This window comes from Mauremys reevesii, unplaced genomic scaffold (genome assembly GCF_016161935.1).
Source record: "Mauremys reevesii isolate NIE-2019 unplaced genomic scaffold, ASM1616193v1 Contig6, whole genome shotgun sequence".
Lineage (NCBI taxonomy): Eukaryota > Metazoa > Chordata > Testudines > Geoemydidae > Mauremys > Mauremys reevesii.
In genome coordinates this window covers 126,239-146,199 of record NW_024100873.1, presented here as the reverse complement: position 1 = coordinate 146,199, position 19,961 = coordinate 126,239, and the positions used below count along the sequence as shown (strand labels likewise).

At 55.9% G+C, this 19,961-nt stretch overlaps 1 protein-coding gene and 1 long non-coding RNA gene across 2 annotated transcripts; both read left to right on the top strand.

Moving 5' to 3' along the window:
* Nucleotides 1-789: 789 nt before the first annotated feature.
* Nucleotides 790-5,557, top strand: LOC120394473. Its single transcript, XR_005592299.1, has 3 exons — nucleotides 790-849; nucleotides 5,111-5,260; nucleotides 5,497-5,557. It is a non-coding gene; the product is annotated as an uncharacterized LOC120394473 (long non-coding RNA).
* A 439-nt stretch (nucleotides 5,558-5,996) lies between these two features.
* Nucleotides 5,997-11,734, top strand: LOC120394434. Its single transcript, XM_039518663.1, has 9 exons — nucleotides 5,997-6,138; nucleotides 6,523-6,539; nucleotides 7,339-7,434; nucleotides 7,808-7,912; nucleotides 8,250-8,385; nucleotides 9,151-9,245; nucleotides 9,729-9,881; nucleotides 10,520-10,666; nucleotides 11,600-11,734. Exons 1-8 carry the CDS (start codon nucleotides 5,997-5,999, stop codon nucleotides 10,619-10,621), a joined length of 846 nt encoding a protein of 281 aa, XP_039374597.1. The 3' UTR covers nucleotides 10,622-10,666; nucleotides 11,600-11,734.
* Nucleotides 11,735-19,961: the final 8,227 nt, after the last annotated feature.

Genomic DNA, 19,961 nt, shown 5'->3' with positions numbered 1-19,961 from the left:
AGAGAAACAGCTAGGAGGCCCCTACTGGGTTCTCCTGGCTGAGGGGTCCAGCAGGACGGGGAGATCGGATTTCACAGGGCAGGGCTAATTCGATCTAGCCAAAAAAGGCACAACAAGAACCAACAGCTGCCAGCTGAAGCCAGAGAAATTCAAAGGAGATGTAGGCACACAGTTTTGACAGTGAGGGAGACTAGCCACTGGAACAAATTACCCAGGGGAGAGGTGGAGTCTCTGTTTCCTGGTGTCTTGTCGTCAAAACTGCCTGTCATTCTGGAAGGTGCCTTTTAGTGACTTACAAGCAATTGGGCTTCATATGGTGCAAAGTGCGTGAAATTTCATAGCCGGTGAAATAGAGGCCACATTAGGAGACTGAATTGTTTCATAACCTCTATGAAAAGCTCAGTGTGGGGTGCAGAACAGACTCTGCTGTTTTGCTGGGTGGCCTGGCTGGTCCCCAGAATCAATAATGAGCAAGTGGGGTGATCCAGGCTGCAGCTCAAACATCCAGCTGGGCTGGCCAGGGGCAGACATCAGGCCTGCCAGGAAGGTGGGTGCGGCAGTGACTTCACAAAGGCCTTTGGCAGGAACTCAGCCTATTGGGCAAAGATGATGAGGCGTCTGTGACCTCACAGAGCTCCCTTGCCAACAGCCAGGCAGGACAGGGATGCGGGGCAGGGGGAACCTCGCAGAGCCCTGGAGCCTTGCTGCAGCAAGCCTCCATCTCGTGGTCTCTCAGAGACAGTTGCTGTAGGAGAGAGTCTGTGCGTGTGTTTCTCATTCCTGTGTGTTTCTCATTTCTCATTCCCCTCAGCCAGGAGAACCACAAAGATATTGTCATCTGTGTAGAAGGTAAGAAAAAATACAGGCTCTAAATACAAGATAGGGGACTCTATCCTAGCAGATTCAAAGGCATCACCACCCTCCTAGGGAAAAAGTTTGTGCTAATATCTGAGCTTTCCACCCTGCAACTTGAGAGCATTGCTCCTTGTTCTGTCATCTGCCAGCTCTAAGATTTCGTGAGAATCAATCTTTCATTAGGAAAATAATTCAAAACGCAAATACAAAACACTTTGAGTGAAATCAACCCTCCTGATCTTTAGTGTCTGGGAGTGTGGGCCTTGGGGGCCAGACTGAGACCCTCATGGGCTAGTAACACCCAAGAAGCCAGTAAAATAATTCCAGTTCTCTTACCATCCAAGCCTCCTAATCCAAGGAACAGCTGAGGGCTGAGGAGACAGAATGTCTAACTCATGACTGAAAATACAAAGATGTGTTATTGGCTTTGGTTGGGGACAAGTAACAACTCTGTTGGGATTCTTGCCCCAAACAACAATCGCCCATTGTCCTTTAGAGCACGAGGACCCTAACGCGCCTGACTTGCTCAAATCTCTCTCCTGCTAGGGCTGAGAGAATTTTCTCCATCCCCCATGATACCGAGGAAAGAGAAAGAAGTGACCTCTCTGGTCACACAGCAAGGGCATGCCAGAGCTAGAAAGAGAAGCATAAGAAAGAAGTTGTATCAAAATGTTTTGCATTTCAAACTAACAAATTTCTTAAACAAAGGCAATTTGATGTGTGGTTAGTGAAGTGAAATGATACATTCTTGTCTCCACGAGTTTCTAGATTGATGAACCAGTAGATCTATCCCCTAGTTTTTATCCCTAGATTGAGGGAGGAAAACAAGTTTGCCTGTTTTGAGAATTCCCAATGGTTTTCTTGAATTTCAACAAACTAGTTGATTGAACTGAACGATTTGAATAAACTGAAAGGAAGACAATATTTTCTGCACCTTTACTGCTGCCCAAAGCTGGGTTAGCATTTCAGCTACTTTGCTTCCGGGGCCTTAGCTATCACATCAGTGGTGCGACTGTCTGAAAAGCTTGGCAGTGAACATGTTCTACTGAACGTTATTTTTTCTCTTCTATTTAAATTATTTAAAAGATTGTCATAAATTGGGCCCTTATCAGAGGTTGTCAATTTCCAATATAATTATGACAGTGAGGGAGACTAGCCACTGGAAGAAATTACCCTGGGGAGAGGTGGAGTCTCTGTTTCCTGGTGTCCTACCATCATAACTGGTTGGGAAGGTGCCTTTTAGTGAATTACAAGCAATTGGGCTCAATAGGGTGCTAAGAGTGTGAAATTTCATAGCCCGTGAAATAGAGGCCACATCAGGAGACTGAATTGTTTCACAACCGATGCCTCTATGAAAAACTCAGCGTGGGGTGCGGAACAGACTCTGCTGTTTTACTGGGTGGCCTGCTTGCTCCCCAGAATCAATAATGAGCAAGTGGGGTGATCCAGGGTGCAGCTCAAACATCCAGCTGGGCTGGCCAGGGGCAGAGGTCAGGCCTGCCAGGGAAAGGTGGGTGTGGCAGTGACTTCACAAAAGCTTTTGGCAGGAACTCAGCCCATTGAGCAAAGACAATTAGTTGGGAATTGGTCCTGCTTTGAGCAGGGGGTTGGACTAGATACCTCCTGAGGTCCCTTCCAACCCTGATAGTCTATGATTCTATGAGTGAGGCATCTGTGACCTCACAGAGCTCCCTTGCCAACAGCCAGGCAGGACAGGGATGCGGGGCAGGGGGAACCTCGCAGAGCCCTGGAGCCTTGCTGCAGCAAGCCTCCATCTTCCCTTTACCAGTTAAAGGTTATGAGCAGACAATGGCTGGAAGTTGAAGCTAGACCAATACACACTGGAAATAAGGCGAGGAGCATTTTTAACATCAGAGTTTGGAGCAATTCACTGAGGGTTGTGCTGGATTTTCCACAACTGGCCTCTTTTAAAATCAAGCGTGGGTGTTTTACTAAAAACCTGTTCTAATTCCTATGGGAATTATTTTGAGGCACATTCTATGGCCGAAGTGAAACAGAAAGTCAGACGACAGTGGTTTCCTCTGGGCTTGGAATTAATCTGTGACTCGCTGGGGGCGTTTGGAATGTGGCCATTTTGCTTCCCTCTTCCTCCTTCCCTCTTGTCCCTTCTTCTCAATTGGAAAACGGGTCACCAGAAAAGCCTGATTTCCACCCTGTGCCCTTCCATTAGTGCTGTAAGCTGAAGGGCATTGTGACTTGAGTGAATTCAGCCAGTCAGTGCTAACTCTCCACAGGTGATTTGCATAAGTCAGTAAATGAGCCTGCAGGTTTCCGTGGGAGCGATGCCCAAGGCAGGGCTCAGGCTTCGGGTTTATGCTCCGGGTTAGTGGAGTCAGGGAGCGACAGGTGGCTGAGTTACCTCTGGTGTCACAATGTTACTGCTCAGGTTCCTCTGCCTGCTGCACCACCTGGGCAGTGACTGTCAAGGGGAAGGTTTTGTGGATTTGAAACTTAGAAACCAGGAAGCGCAGGAGAGGAATGGCTTAGAGAGTTTGGCAGTAAAATGTAGGTTTTGAGGCAATATCCTGTGCAATTGCTACTGGATCCGGGACGGAGACAGCATTCCTGCCCCTCCCACCACCTCTTAGCTGGGCCTACATAAAAGAGACTAGCTAGAGTTTTGCACGCTTGTTTGTTTGAGGCTGAGCAAATAAGGCCCAACAGATTACTGCTAGGATGAATTTTGCTGCCTCCTCTCCTTGACTAGAATACAAGCAGTTTCTGATTCTCTCAGATGAAGTAGTTCTTTTAAAATCAAGGGCAAGACCAATCAGTGGCTTTTTCACAGCCCAACCCCAATCCCCCCAAAAGAGATTTTATTTTTATTTAAACTGGGTGTTTTAAATTTATATTGAAAAAGTTTTTTTTTTTTAAACTTATCCAGTATAAAATTTGAAATGATGACAAGTGATGTTAAGGCCTCTAGTTGCTCCAGCCTATTAAAGTAATTTAAATAAGTACATATATGAAGAAGTCCATGTTTGCTGCCAAGTGTCAGAGGAAGTCAAAGCACTGAACTGTTGGAAGTCATTGCCTAAGCACCTGGGCATCCAGAAGTTATTGAAACACTCAGCCAGATTTTGGCAGCACTAGCCTCTTCTGCGGGTGCAGAAAGAATATTTTCTTCATTCCAGTTGATGCAGCTACTTCATTCAAATGTAAGAAACTGATTGGGAGTTCGAAAAGGATGAAGGCTTCTTTTCCCCTTGTAAAATATGAATAAAGGCTAGAGAGGAGGAGGTGTGAGCTACTACTTCTAAAATCTGGAAGGACATTATGAGCAGGAACAATCAGTTCAGGGCACGAACTAGAGATACTTCTTTACCTCAGTTTGTTTGAAATGAAACCAAATGGTTGAGTCAACCTTTTTGTTTTTCTGTATCCTGCAAAACCAGCAAGTCAACATGTTTGAATGGATCCCTATTCCTAGCATCATAGAAGACTAGGGCTGGAACAGACCTGAGGAGGTATCTAGTCCAACCCCCTGCTGCAGGCAAGACCAACTAACTTCATCATCCCAGCCAGGGCTTTGTCAAGCTGACCTTTTAAAAACTTGTAAGGATGGAGATTCCACCACCTCCCTAGGGAACCCATTCCAGGGCTTCACCACCCTCCTAGTGAACTAGTGTTTCCTAATAGCCAAGCTAAGCCTTCCACAGTGCAACTTGAGACCATTGCTCCGTGTTCTGTCATCGGCCACCACTAAGAATTTCATGAGAATCAATCCCTCATTAGGAAAATAACTCAAAAATACAACTACAAAACATTTGGAATGAAATCAATCCACCCTGACCTGTAGTGTCTGGGGGTGTGGGCCTCTGAGGCTAGACTGAGACCCTCATTGGCTAGAACCACCCAGTGAGCCAGTAACAATATCCACTCCTGTTACCGTCCAAGCCACCGCAATCCAAGGAACAGCTGAGGGCTGCAGGAGACAGAAGGGTGCTGAGAGGGTCTAACTCATGACTGCCAACCCAGAGATGTGTTATTGGCTTTGGATGGGGGACAAGGAGCAAATCCGTCAATCACTACAACAGGTCCCACTCGGAGCCAGGGAGACTGGGAATCGAGTCCTGCTGGCACTTCCCAGCTCTGGCTTTCTGGAGGAGGAGGAAGACCCCAGCTCCCCTAGCTGACCCTGAGGCACCTTCTGGGCCCAAATGGAGGTGGCCCCGGGTACAGCTATGGAGTGTCCCAGGAACGTTCCGCTAGTGGCATTGTATTGTTTTCACAGCCAGTTTCGATATCTGGTGTCTACCCCTTGCCCTGCTGGCAGGGCATTGAGCGGCACCCGTTGCCGGCCACCTGGGTGTGGAGATTGAAGAGGGTGAAGAGAGGAGCAACCCTGAGCATCTGCCATCCTGCTCCATCTGATCTAGAATAAGTAAGTGGAGTTCTCCAGAACCATCCCCAGTGTGGTGGGAATATCCCACCACTACGGCTCCCAGCCCGTCCCTTGTCAGGGTTTGTTCCCCAGGTTGAGGGTTCCTGTGCCCTGGGGTGGGAGGTGTCGGGAGGAGAAATTGCCTCAGCAAAGGGAGGTGGGCAGGGAGCAGGCAGGCTCGTTAATGAGAGGCTGCTTTGAAGCCAGACTCATGGCTGCTCCCCACTCTGTTCCAGGATGGAGCGAATCAGGCAGATGCTCAGGAGGAAGGCCGGGCAGGTGGCTCCACAGCCAGAAGACGACATCAGGCAGCCTGCCCAGGCGGAGCGGCCCCTCTGTCCCCACGGGCGGGGAAGAGGCTCGTGGCCAGGGGAAAGGGAGGAGCTGCTTCTCCTGCTGGAGGAGGCGGAACACAGTAGCTCCTCTAGCTGACCCTGAGGCACCATCTGGGCCGAAACGGAGGTGGCCCCGGGTTCAGCTGTGGAGCAGAGAGCCAGGGGAGGGCAGGAGCCGGGGACGGCAGCTCTGGGGCTTCCTTTGCAGGAAGCCAAGGAGCCAGGAGCTGCGCCCCAGGGCCCAGCAGGAGCCGCCAACCACCATGGCAGCTGAGGGGCCCTGCACCAGCCCAACCCTGGCCCCCGAGGAGCCTCCCGCCAGCCCCAGCCTGGCCCCAGAGGAGCCTCCCGCCAGCCCCAGCCTGGCCCCAGAGGAGCCTCCCGCCAGCCCCACCCTGGCCATGGAGGAGCCTCCTGCAAGCCCCGAGCAGGAGTTGAGGGACTGCGGCGCTGCAGACACCAGCAGCTCCGCATTCTCCTGCGGGGCCAGAAGCTCCTCCGTGCGGTCTGGCAGCCCTGTCTTTCAAGGCTCCTTCTTTGGAGGTGAGGGGAGACCCAGGGGAAAGGGAGGAGGACTGGGGCGGTGGGGGACTAGTAACACCCTGTGCCCATCGGCTCGCCAAGGCGCCGGGACTGACCCACGTGACCCCACTAACACCAGTGGGGGTGGCACAGACACGCCCCATGGCAGGGGATGCTGGGCGGAGTTGGGGAGCTCCAGCCTCCCTGATCATGTTGGGGTGGGGGGCTGACTGCCACAGGGCCCTGAGGCTGATGGGGCTGAGGGCATCTCTGGGAGGGGCAGGGTGGGGCCCTGGCCGCCATGCGGCTCCTTACAGAGAAAGGGGAAACATGGAGCCTTCTCTGTCCACTGCATCCCCCCAGCAGCAGAAGGGATTAAACTTTCTCCTTCCCTCCCTGGTGCAGATACCTCCAGTGCCCAGGTGTCGTGGCCTGAGGAGGAGGAAGAGGAGGAGGAAGAGGAGGAGGAGGAGCAAGACATCATCTTGGTGATCCAGCAGCACCTGCAGGGCAGAGCTGAGGTACAAAAATCCCCCAGCTGCGCTGCCACCCAGTCTGTCCTGCTCCTTGTTCCGTCCCCACCCAGGCAGGGGGTCTTGCACAAGAGAATCCCTCATCCCCAATGGGGGGACACATCTCCTCTGTTATCTGGCACCCCAAAGTGGGGACATTTGTCCCACACAGGCCAAGGTCCTCGCAGACACTGTCCAAGTTCCAACCCCTGTCTGCGCAGGGAGACACTGGTTTTGGGAAGCGGGCGGCTTTCCCTGTCCAACCCCATGGAGGTCCTGAGCCCTGGAGCTGGTTTGGGTCTGGGGTCCAGGGCATGTGCCTTGATCCTGACGTGCTGTTCATGGATCAGGGGTTCAGAGGGGATTGCGTTACCCCTCCGTGGCTGATCCCAGCCTTCCTTCCTCTCCTCATTCTCTGATCTCCTGCCTGGACTCTCCCGGGGATCCTACCTCCCACCCATTGCAGTTTGGCTGATCCATACTCTGCTGGGTACCAGGCCCTGCCCAGAGAACTGCTCAGAGCAAGGATTAATGAGGCAGCAGGCATCCGGCCATGAACTCTTGCTAAGTGTCCCTGGAGTGATGTGAATGGGAGAGGCCAGGATGCGCCTTTTGAGTCTTGCCAGGGCTCCTGGAGAATCCTCCTCATTGTCCCCTGACTGCTGTAGCCCCGTGTCCCATGACTGACGGGTGCTCCCTCTTCTTGCAGGCTCTGCACAACCGCCATTTCCGGAGCCTGGACACCATCCTCAGGGGCTGCCTAACAGAGACCCCCACCGTGGAGAAGCTGCAGCACCTCCTGGAGGTGAGTAGAATGGACGGTCTGGGGTGGAATTGCCCCTGAACCCTGTGGGAGGGCAGCAAAGGAGAGACTAGAAGAGCCACGTTTCCATTGTGTCCTCCCAGCTTGGACCCAGCCGGCCACACTTTCCCAGAGCTGCCAGTGCAGGGGGAAGGAGCTGGGACTGTCAGCCAGAGCTCTGCATGGTTGCATTAAGCACTAACAGTGAGCACCAGGCCTGGCTGGGGCCTGAGAGACTGAACCCCCTTTTCAAGCTCTGCGACCAGGGCTCGGCTACTCCACCCTGAGCACAAAATCTCAGCCCCTTGGGAGGGGAGAGGCTGGTTTGTAGAGCATGTACGCCTGCCCGCTGACCCTCCCTGCCTCCTTCTCCCAGCACATCCATCGCTCTCTCCTGGCAAAAAACACCCAGGAGAGAGCCAGGGCCGTCCAGACCAGCGCGGCCCTGCTCCAGTTTGCTACCTCCCTGCCTGGATTTGACGTAAGTGACCTCTGACCCCAGCGTCCTGCAGAGTCAAGTTCCTCATCCCCTGGCTAATTGGTCCCCCTGGGTCCGTGGGGACTGCGTTCCATAGGCCGCTGGCTGGCAGGGTCGTGCCTGGCCCTTGTTATTCTGGAGCAGCGAGGCAGCGAGTGCTCAGCGAGGCCCTTGCCCTGCTCCCTTTGCTCCGAGCTCCCTTGGGGACAGAAAGGAAGAGGGCTCTCGCTGCTCTCCCCAGTGCCTCCTACAGAGGGTGGGAGCAGAGCTCAGGTCCAGGGGCGCTGGGGCGCTGAAGGGAGAATGGTGATGGATTCCCCTCTCCTTCTCCTTCCACCAGACCTCCTCCACCTTCTCCAAGGCAGGTGAATTTGTGCTGCAGCTGGGTCTCTGTGCATACCACCCAGCCAGTGACATCAGTCGGCATGCCAAGGGTGGGATCAATTGGCTGCACAAGCTCCTGCTCCAGAAGAGGGGTAAGAAACCCAGCTGGGCAATGGGACCCCATGGAAACGAGCCTCTGGGAGACTAGCTCCAGCTGGCCATTGGGACGCCTCTAGAACTAAGGCCTCTCTGCTTAGACCGCTGTAGCGGAAAGAGGAACCCCAATAGAAACAAGGCCCCTCCTTTGAGACTCCTCTGCTGGGCAATGGGACCCTACAGAAAGAAGCCCCCTCCTCTGAGACCGACCCCAGCTTAGATGATGACTCCTTCTATCCCCCTCTCTCTGAATGAGGGAGATGAGTGTGAAAGTGCCAGGGAAATTGGCTGCTTTATCTCAGAGCCGGGCTCTGTCCCCAGCCCAGGAAATCAGCCCACCCCATATGGGGCAGCCAGCTCGTGAGGGGACAGGAACGGAGCTATTGAGACACATGGAGGAAAGAGCCCGTCATGAGGGCAGGGGCAGGAACAGGCACCACAGGAGATGGACACAAAGCTTGTAGGGTGTCACCAGTCAGGTAGCCAGGGCCAGATCCTGACTTCAGTGGGTGTGAGGGTTCTCAGTATTAGACACCCCATGAACAGGCACCCACTCCCAGAGCACAATGACCGTAAGGGTCACATGATTACTGTGAGGGCTGAAACAAATCCCCTTCTGGTACTAACCCGCCTGGCATGGACCCTGCGATTCCATTGGGCCGCGGATGCCAGGAGGAGCCTGGCCAGTGTGTACCCAGAAGGAAACAGGCACTGAAAGCGGAAGGCCAAACCTCCCCAATGGGTGTGTCTTTCTCTCCCAGGGCTCAAGACCAGGAAGGCAGCAGACCTGTGGTGCCAGGACGGGCTCCATGACCCCAAGTGCCTGGGATATAGAAATCTGGCCAGGGTGGGAGAGGTAAGGACTCTCCGCCGGTGCATTGCAGCAGCTCAGGTGTGGAGCTGTGTCCCGCTGCAGTGAGTGTGTCATGGACACAGGGCAAGAGCCTGCTCCTTATTTCCACAGAGTATGTGAGGCTCCTGGGAATGTCCGTGGGGTGAGGCGTGGGAATGATCCAGATCTAAAAGACCCCGAACCTCTAGTGGGTGAGCTGCAGGAGCTGTCGCTGCTGGGAGCAGCAGGGGTCCTGGGCTGTCTGTGTGAGCTGGGTTCCAGAGCGCGCAGACACATTCCCAGCATCTCATGGCACCTGCGGTGAATCCTGCTCCATAAGAGCTATTGGAGGCCTCAGTGCCTGCAGCCTCCTACTGAAGGGGGTTCCTGGTCCATGGGACCCCAAAGGTTGGCTGCCCCAGGACTCTTCTCCACCTTGTGAGACACTAGAGGGATTTGGAGCCTGGTTCTGGGCCATTGCAAGGGCTCTGGTTCTTTTGGTTTTAGGTCTTCGGAGAAATATTCACCGAAGACCAGAAGAGGAGTTTCCTCCAGGCGGGCCTGCTGGCCATCCACCACCCCCACAACCGCATCAGCCATGCTGGCCTGGTGCTGATGTATTCCATCGTGGGGGAAGCCGGCCAGCTGCTAGAGGACGAGGTAACCAAAGAGGGGTCACCTGGGTAGAGACCCCCAGGGCCTTTCACCTCCAGGCCATTGAAAATCGCTCCCATCCCATCCCCATGCGCTGACCAGGGAGCAAGGAGAGGGTGACCCCAGACAGGTGCCATTGGTCAGTGCCAGCTTCTCCCCTGAGCAGCTCAAAGCAGGGCAGCCTGGCTGATGTGGTGGAGTCAGTCAGCAGAGGCTGCATAAGTGCCCCATTCACCAGAGCCACTGCCCATGGCATCACGTTAAGGACATGGGGATCCCTTGGGGAAAGGTGTCCACTTCCTCTCACCCCCCGGCACTACTGCCCAAAGCCTCCCAGCCCTCGGCTGGAGGGGGCGAGGGTGGCTGAGGGGACTCCGGGGAGCGGAGCTGGATTCCCGCTGGGTTGGGAGGTAGAACAGTTCTCGCGGGGGGACTGAGAGGAGTGGGGGCAGGAGTTCATTCCACAATGGTGGGAGAGGGGATGGAAGTCACTAGAGAAGAGACAAGATTTCGTCTCGGGGGTTGGGCGGGGGAATCCGTCCCTCAGATGTGGGGAGGAAATGTTGCTGGCTCCCGGTGCCGTTAATACCCTTCGTTCTCATGGGTGTCGGAGTCTCTGATTGATCCTTGTTCCCTTGCAACAGGGGGAAATTACAAACAAAATCATGGGACAGCTATTTAATATCAGGCTCATGGGCAAGCTGCCCGACGCCCTGAAGGAGCTGTGCTCCGTGGGGCAGGATTGAAGGCCCCCGCCCCCTCGCATGACCAGCTCGGACCCCCTGCCGCAGGTACTGCTCTGTCTCACTGTGCCTGGGGGGAAGGGCTGGGGGGAGCGGCCATAGAGCCCCCCGCAGCACTGAGAGAAACCAAGGCTGAGCACCTCGCTCTGGACACCCTGCCCCACCCCGACCCCTGGGGCTGGGCCCAGGCCAGATACTGGTTGGGAAGAATCAGGCTGTGGGGCTGGCCCAGAAGTGAGAGCATCCGCAGAGCCAGGGGTTGTGCTCAATAGCCATTGCAGTCTGGGAGGGGTGGCCTGACATGGGGCCCCTCCCCCATCATCACTGCTCAGACCTTCCCATGGCCCCTGTCACCTCTGATGCAGCGAATGTCCGACCATCCCCCACCTGGGGCCCAATCCACCCACCTGGTATCTGAGCCCTTCCCAGCCAGGAATGAAACTCCCCCCGAACACCCTGGGGCAGGGGAGCCTCCCATCCGGCAGGTGGGAACTGAGACGCAGAGGAAGGGCTGTGGGCCTGGTCACACAATCCTGGGTGTAGATCTGGGAAGTGGACTGGGTCCCGGCCTAGAGCCTTTCCCCCAGGGGCACCTTCACTTCTGCCCTTTATTCTCCCCTCCGGCCAGGGGGTCTGTGCGTGTGAAATGAACAGGGAGGGTGATGGGGTCCTGGCACACAGCCTGGATGGGAGCTCCCCTTGGCTTGGTCCCCAGGCTCAGAGACATCTTTGTCATCCCGCTGTCCTTCTGTTATTGCTAGGAAGGGAGTCCCCCGATAAGGGGTCTCCAGGCTCCAGTAAGTCATCCTCATTCCTGCCCGCATGTACGCCCTGCCCTGCCCTTCCCTGCCCTCCGGTTTCTCGCTGTTGACTCTGGCTGGGCTCTTGACTCCAGTGTCTAGCTATGACTTTGGCATGACCCTTCTTGGCTCCAGATTTGGGTTCTGAACCCGGCTCAGTATTCTCCTTGCCTTTCTCTAGCCTTGCTCCAGGCCCTCCACCCACCCGCTGCACAGCATTGCCTCCTCCTCCTCCTGATCTTCCCCAACACCTTCAGTTTCAACTACATGGCTTCGACCTCTGCATGGATATGGACATTGGTTCATACTTCTGCCCACCCGGCCGACCTCCGGCCTGGACATTGACACTGGCTCGGTTCTGCCTGCACATACTCAACACCTGGCACCAGTAGACAGGCCCCATGTAGTGAGGCGGCCTGGCTCCCAGGCGCACCTGAGAGGGATAAGCCAGATCAGCTGCCTCAGTGGGCGGAGCCACCGCCGCCTGTCCCCGCCCCCAGGAAGTCAAGGGGCGGGACAGGAAGTACAAAAGCCCGGGCCCAGCGCTCAGTTGGAGCCCGACCGCGGGAGAGACAGACGCTGGTGCCCGAGCTCCAGCGAACCAAGCCTGCCCCAAGCCTGCCCCAAGCCCGGTACCCAGAGGACACCTGGTCGAACCTGCCCCTAGCCCGGTACCCAGAGGAGGACTGGCCGAGCCTGCCCGAACCCGGTACCCGAGGAGGAGTCGAGCCGCCCACGGTACCCCTCTCCTGAGGAGCCGATGCTGGTAGGCCCCCCGGCTGAAGCCGCAACGACACAGGCACCAGTGGAGGGGGAGAGTGGAAGTGGCCCGGGGATAGCCGACCCCAGTCTGGCTGCCGCTGACCCTGAGCCTATGTCAGTGTGTTGAGGCCAGGATCCCCACTGACTGCAGCGGATCCCCGCAGCTGCTAGGGCCCCGGGCTGGGACACAGTGGAGTGGGTGGGCCTGTGTCCCCCCTGCCACCCCACTCATGGGTGGCAGTCTCCCCCTCAACCCCACCGCTTGGGCTTAGGAGCCTGGACTTACCTGAACTGCTGCTCAGCCCTGCCTGAGGGACTGAGCCCTGTACCTGTTGCTGCCCCGCCCTGAGCTAGGGCCTGGGCTTGAGACACTGAACTGCTGCTCAGCCCTGCCTGAGGGTTTGAGCCCTGCCTCTTGGTGCTGCCCCGCCCTGAGCTAGGGCCTGGGCTTTACACACTGAACTGCTGCTCAGCCCTGCCTGAGGGTCTGAGCCCTGCCTCTTGGTGCTGCCCCACCCTGAGCTAGGGCCTGGGCTTTACTTACTGAACTCCTGCTCAGCCCTGCCCGAGGGTCTGAGCCCTGTCTCTTGGTGCTGCCCGCCTGAGCTAGGGCCTGGGCTTTACAGACTGAACTGCTGCTCAGCCGTGCCTGAGGTCTGAGCCCTGCCTCTTGGTGCTGCCCGCCCTGAGCTAGGGCCTGGGCTTTACAGACTGAACTGCTGCTCAGCCGTGCCTGAGGGTCTGAGCCCTGCCTCTTCGTGCTGCCCCGCCCTGAGCTAGGGCCTGGGCTTTACAGACTGAACTGCTGCTCAGCCCTGCCCGAGGTCTGAGCCCTGCCTCTTGGTGCTGCCCGCCCTGAGCTAGGGCCTGGGCTTTACAGACTGAACTGCTGCTCAGCCCTGCCTGAGGTCTGAGCCCTGCCTCCTGGTGCTGCCCGCCCTGAGCTAGGGCCTGGGCTTTACAGACTGAACTGCTGCTCAGCCCTGCCTGAGGTCTGAGCCCTGCCTCTTGGTGCTGCCCGCCCTGAGCTAGGGCCTGGGCTTTACAGACTGAACTGCTGCTCAGCCCTGCCTGAGGGTCTGAGCCCTGCCTCTTGGTGCTGCCCGCCCTGAGCTAGGGCCTGGGCTTTACAGACTGAACTGCTGCTCAGCCCTGCCTGAGGTCTGAGCCCTGCCTCTTGGTGCTGCCCCGCCCTGAGCTAGGGCCTGGGCTTTACAGACTGAACTTCTGCTCAGCCCTGCCAGAGGGTGTGAGCCCTGCCTCTTGGTGCTGCCCCGCCTGAGCTAGGGCCTGGGCTTTACAGACTGAACTGCTGCTCAGCCCTGCCCGAGGGTCTGAGCCCTGCCTCTTGGTGCTGCCCGCCCTGAGCTAGGGCCTGGGCTTTACAGACTGAACTGCTGCTCAGCCCTGCCCGAGGTCTGAGCCCTGCCTCTTGGTGCTGCCCGCCCTGAGCTAGGGCCTGGGCTTTACAGACTGAACTGCTGCTCAGCCCTGCCCGAGGGTCTGAGCCCTGCCTCTTGGTGCTGCCCGCCCTGAGCTAGGGCCTGGGCTTTACAGACTGAACTGCTGCTCAGCCCTGCCCGAGGTCTGAGCCCTGCCTCTTGGTGCTGCCCGCCTGAGCTAGGGCCTGGGCTTTACAGACTGAACTACTGCTCAGCCCTGCCTGAGGGTCTGAGCCCTGCCTCTTGGTGCTGCCCGCCCTGAGCTAGGGCCTGGGCTTTACAGACTGAACTGCTGCTCAGCCCTGCCTGAGGTCTGAGCCCTGCCTCTTGGTGCTGCCCGCCCTGAGCTAGGGCCTGGGCTTTACAGACTGAACTGCTGCTCAGCCCTGCCCAGGGTCTGAGCCCTGCCTCTTGGTGCTGCCCTGCCTGAGCTAGGGCCTGGGCTTTACAGACTGAACTGCTGCTCAGCCCTGCCTGAGGTCTGAGCCCTGCCTCTTGGTGCTGCCCGCCCTGAGCTAGGGCCTGGGCTTTACAGACTGAACTGCTGCTCAGCCCTGCCTGAGGGTCTGAGCCCTGCCCTGCCCTGCCTGAGCTAGGGCTGGCTTTACAGACTGAACTGCTGCTCAGCCCTGCCCGAGGGTCTGAGCCCTGCCTCTTGGTGCTGCCCTGCCTGAGCTAGGGCCTGGGCTTTACAGACTGAACTGCTGCTCAGCCCTGCCTGAGGTCTGAGCCCTGCCTCTTGGTGCTGCCCGCCCTGAGCTAGGGCCTGGGCTTTACAGACTGAACTGCTGCTCAGCCCTGCCCGAGGTCTGAGCCCTGCCTCTTGGTGCTGCCCGCCCTGAGCTAGGGCCTGGGCGACAGACTGAACTGCTGCTCAGCCCTGCCCGAGGTCTGAGCCCTGCCTCTTGGTGCTGCCCGCCCTGAGCTAGGGCCTGGGCTTTACAGACTGAACTGCTGCTCAGCCCTGCCTGAGGTCTGAGCCCTGCCTCTTGGTGCTGCCCGCCCTGAGCTAGGGCCTGGGCTTTACAGACTGAACTGCTGCTCAGCCCTGCCTGAGGGTCTGAGCCCTGCCTCTTGGTGCTGCCCGCCCTGAGCTAGGGCCTGGGCTTTACAGACTGAACTGCTGCTCAGCCCTGCCCGAGGTCTGAGCCCTGCCTCTTGGTGCTGCCCGCCCTGAGCTAGGGCCTGGGCTTTACAGACTGAACTGCTGCTCAGCCCTGCCTGAGGGTCTGAGCCCTGCCTCTTGGTGCTGCCCGCCCTGAGCTAGGGCCTGGGCTTTACAGACTGAACTGCTGCTCAGCCCTGCCTGAGGTCTGAGCCCTGCCTCTTGGTGCTGCCCGCCCTGAGCTAGGGCCTGGGCTTTACAGACTGAACTGCTGCTCAGCCCTGCCTGAGGTCTGAGCCCTGCCTCTTGGTGCTGCCCGCCCTGAGCTAGGGCCTGGGCTTTACAGACTGAACTGCTGCTCAGCCCTGCCTGAGGGTCTGAGCCCTGCCTCTGGTGCTGCCGCCCTGAGCTAGGGCCTGGGCTTTATCGACTAAACTTCTATTCAAGCCTCCTGTGAGGCGGCCTGGATCCCAGGCGCCCGAGCGGCGACCCCTCACTGGAAAGGGGACCCGCACCGGACCCTTACACCCCACCATTAATCATGCCTAATAATCCCGCCCCATGACTCCTTAGTCCCTCCCACCTGTCACCGGAAGTCCCGCCCCATGGGGGTATTACTTCGTGGTCAAGGCGGCCACATGACTGGAAGCCAGGTGTGTCATGTGACCCCTCTAAGAACTCCTCCCACCACCCTCTACCAATCAGGATGGGTTTCCTCCCGGACGGACCCCCCCCAGAGGAGATTTAACCCATCAGGGTGAGCTCTGGGTCTAAGAACTCCTCTCACTGCCCTCAACCAATTAGGATCAGTTTTGTCCTGACAGGACCACCCCAAGAGGATTCTGACCAATCAGGGCGAGTTCTGGGGCAGGGGGACCCGTCCGGGAGTGGGCCGTATGACCCCATTAAGAACTCCTCCCAGGGCCCTCTGCCAATCAGAGTGCAGCACCATCACCTCATAAGTCCCAGCGCTGGACAGACGAGGCCATCTCTCACCAAGGACACATGGTTTAGAAATCGTGGGAAGGCTGCTGAGAGGAAACCTGGACTCCTTCACCACCCCCGTGAGAACTTCGGACTCTGTCTTCACCCCGAGGGTCTTTGACCATCCGCGGAGAAAGCGCTACATCAGCGACAGTGCCGAGGAGGAGGAGGAGCGACCGAGGAGCCCTTTGGCCCAGCCATTGATGGATACGCCGGAACCCGAACCCAAAACCCAACTGCTTGTGAGACACCCCAATGAGCATGGTGGCCTCTCTTTGTCCACCCCCTTAGAGGTGGAATGCGACTGCGGCTCGGGGGAGTCACCGGCGCTGCGTGAACACAGGTAAAGGAATGATTAAGTCAGGGTGAAAGTAACTTCCAGGACTTACCGGTACTGCTGGAGTCCTGAGGGGGTGTGGCCTCTCAAGATTGAAAGGTCCTGGAGCATCGGCTGTGGCTGGGAGCCCCAGGGCCTTTAAATTCCCCCCGCAGCTCTGGCAGCCGGGTTCGAGCGTGGATTTAAAGGGCCCGGAGCTCCCATGGCTGTGGGGAGCCTGAGCCTTACCCGGCTGGAGCCAGGATTTAAAGGGCCTGGAGCTCCTGCCGCTCCAGAGAGCCCTCAGCCCTTTAATTCCCTGCCCCAGCCTGGGTGCTGGAGCTGCGTGCAGGGGAATTAAAGGGCTCTGGGATCTACGCAGCCATGGGGAGCACTGAGCCCATTAAATCCCGGCCCCAGCCCAGCTGCTGGAGCTGTGTGGGGAGAAGGGGGAAGATTTAATGGGCTCTGGGTTCCCAGCAACCGCAGGAGCTCTGAGCCCTTTAATTCCCAGTCCCAGCCCAGCTGCTGGAACTGCGGGTGGGACGGGGGGAGATTTAATGGGCTCTGGGTTCCCAGCAACCGCAGGAGCTCTGAGCCCTTTAATTCCCAGCCCCAGCCCAGCTCCTGGAGCTGCGGGGGGAATTTAAAGAGCTCTGGGCTCCCCGCAGCCGTAGGAGTTCTGAGCCAGAGATGAAAGTAAGCTGGTACGGGCCAGTACAGCATAGTGACAAGAGCCAGTACGCTGTGCTGGACCGCACCAGCTTCCTCAGTGGGGATTTAAAGGGCTCAGAGCTCCGGCAGCTGCGGGGAGCCCAGAGCCCTTTAAATCCCTCCTCCCCTCCCACCGCAGCTCCGGCAGCCGGGCTGGGGCTGGGACTTAAAAAGCTCGGTATTCCTGCAGCGGCAGGAGCTCTGGGCCCTTCAAATCCCGGCCCCAGCCCGGCAATGCTCTGGCTCCCCGCAACCGTGGCAGCTCCGCGCCCTTTAAATCCACACCCGAATCCGGCTGCCAGAGCTGCGGGGGAATTTAAAGGGCTCTGGGCTCCCTGTAGCCACGGGAGCTCTGAGCCCTTTAATTCGCAGCCCCAGCCTGGCTTCCAGAGCTGCAGGGGGTATTTAAAGGTCTCTTGGATTCCCGCAGCTGCGGGATCTCCAAGCCCTTTAAATCCTGGCCCCAGCCCAGCTGCCAGATCTGCAGGGGGAATTAAAGGGCTCTGGGCTCCCGCGGCCGTGGGATCTCTGAAGCAGAGATGAAAATAAGCCATTATGGTCCAGTACGGCATACCAGGAAGAGCCAATATGCCGTGCCGGACCACACCGGCTTCCTCAGCAGGGATTTGAGCGGCTCAGAGCTCTGGCGGCTGCAGGAGCCCAGAGCCCTTTAATTTTCCCCGCAGCTCTGGCAGCCGGGCTGGGGCCAGATTTAAAGGGCTCGGTGCTGCCCGCAGCCGTGGGAGCTCCGGGCCCTTTAAATCTACACCGAATCCGGCTGCCGGGCTGCGGGGAATCTAAAGGGCTCGGGGCTCCAGCGGCCTGAGCCCTGGGCCCTTTAAATCAACCCTGGGCTCAGGGGCAAATTAAAGAGCCTGGGGCAAATTAAAGACCCTGGGGCTCCCATCCACAGCTGGTGTTCCAGGACCTTTAAATCTTGAGAGGCCCCACCTCTTCCGGTTGAGGCCATGCCCCTCAGGATTCCGGCAGTACCGGTAAGTCCTGGAAGTTACTTTCCCCCCTGCTGTGAGCCCTTTAAATCCCCGCCCCAACCCAGCTGCTGGAGCTGCGTGGAGGAATTTAAAGGGCTCTGGGCTCCCTACAGCTGCCGGAGCTCTGAGCCCTTTAAAGCCCTGCTGAGGCTGAGGCGTTGTTAAAGGTCTCCAAGCAGATTCCTGGCTCTTTGGCGGGTCTGGAGGAGGTGTCCTTGTAGCACTGACTAAGCATTGTCAGAAAAGTTGCCCAGGCCTATGGGGGGTGGGGGGGGAACCATTTTACAAAACTGAACTTTACCAACTTTCTCACCCACACCTATGTATTCACTTCAAATACAAAACCTCACAGAACAACCAACCAATAAGCAAAATATATTTACTGGGCTTCATCCATCCATCAGTCACTGATGCTGGTGAATTTTCCCTTTCAGCTGTCTCGTTCCCTTTTCTTCTGAGCTTGTTTTCCCTCTGCTCTAGGGATCTCTCATGTTTCCACCGTACTGTGGAGCAAACAGCATTATTATAAAACACAGGAAACCCTCTTGTAAACTTCAAAACTAAATATTCATTAGGGGTTTTTTTCTGTTTAACAAGTCACAGCTTTAAACCAAATCACCCAGTCCAGGCTGTACGACAAACAGGTTTTGAGTTTATTTCTACCACTTAAAACGTAAAACAAAAAACAACAAACAAACAACAAAAACCTCAAACATTTTTTAAAATACATCTCAATTTGCAGAATAAAAACCAAACTGCTTTTAAAATCCATTTTAAACCACATTTTGCACAGGAAAAAACCCCTGTTGGTTTGAAACAAACCAAGTACTTTTACACCCTACACCTATGCCTTGCCCAGACCCCTCTCACACACAAATCAGCAGCTTTAGAAACACACCAAACCAAGTTTGCCTCCATATACTTTTCAATAACACCCCTCCCCCCACATGCTTTTAAAAACCAGTTGCAAAAAAGTTCCCTTTCACTAAGGGATCCAGTGTTGCAGGCACATGCTGGTCCTGTTCCCTCCATGTGTGTTTGGGCCTTCAGGTTAAAGAACAAGCAAAAATGTTAGTGACTATTACCACCAAATCCCTATACAAACTGTGTAATAACTAAAGGTTTTAAAAACAATATTAAGCACAACTATAGTTAAAATGGTTTTTCCCTTGGCCTGGTGGTGAAGTGCAGCTTAAAGTTACTGGGTCCATGCTAAGCAGATCACGCTGCAATGAAGATAGGCACCATTATTTTCCTAAGACAGCCTGGGCAAAGAGAGGCATTATACAATGTATAGTTTCAGAGTTCAAGCCAGCCAGCCGTACCTCTGTCTGCCGTCCAGCAGCCTTTCAAGAAAGTTTCTGTTGAAAAGAACAGTCTCCAACAGACCTGAGGTTTTTAGACCATCTTAGCCCATTGTTTCCAACAGACTTCAGCATAGTAGCTAGCAGCTTAATTTAATTCCCACAGCTCTGAACTAATAGATCCTTAAGGACTTTAGGAACCTGTCCATAGCACCCCCTGTGGTGATCTGGGGTGGGGGGACCAAGCTGTCTGCACAACAGGGCTTTTTTTTTCTTTTTTCTTTTTTCTTTTTCTCTGTAAGTTAAAATAAATGTTTCTGTGGGGCCTTCTTGAGTATTGAACAGTCCCCATTTCCAAGCAGGGGGCCCTTTGCAGAGATCAATGAATGTCTTGGGGCTTGAGTTTTTTTTTTTTAAACACGTTTCTTTCATGCTTAAAGTTTGGGGTGGGGGTGTTTTCTAGAAAGAATGACCCAGAGCATTCGACCAACTCCAGGGCCATATTTAATCTGTCCAATAGTGTTCCACCAGCTCCTGGGGTCATATTGAAACTGTCCAATAGCATCTGTGAATTCCTGAGGTTTTATTTCATTTCATATTAATCAGAACTCACCATCCACAACCACCCACCCACATCAAATTTAACCCTATGGCACCAAGGGTAAGTAATCACAGTCACCCTGGCTATTCAGTGAGGGGGGAGTGGGGTTTAAACCCACTCAGTTCAACAGGATAAGTCAACTCTATTGTACTCAAACACAGGTCTGAACAGCCTGTTTGTTTTACTGTAAGCACATTTCTTAGGATTCCCCCCCCCACAACATACATTTCAGCTTTTTGCTGTAAATGGGTCACTTTTACACACAAAACCCCCAAGCGCTAGGTTCTCACACACAATTGATTTTTGATTTAAAAAAGACACAC

What these genes read in the sequence shown, in the direction of transcription:
- LOC120394434 (XM_039518663.1), top strand. Translation starts at nt 5,997, where the DNA reads ATGGAGGAGCCTCCTGCAAGCCCCGAGCAGGAGTTGAGGGACTGCGGC. An exon ending in CCTCCCTGCCTGGATTTGAC is followed by an intron (nt 7,913 to 8,249) that starts GTAAGTGACCTC and finishes TCCTTCCACCAG; the next exon opens with ACCTCCTCCACCTTCTCCAA. An exon ending in ATCTGGCCAGGGTGGGAGAG is followed by an intron (nt 9,246 to 9,728) that starts GTAAGGACTCTC and finishes TTTTGGTTTTAG; the next exon opens with GTCTTCGGAGAAATATTCAC.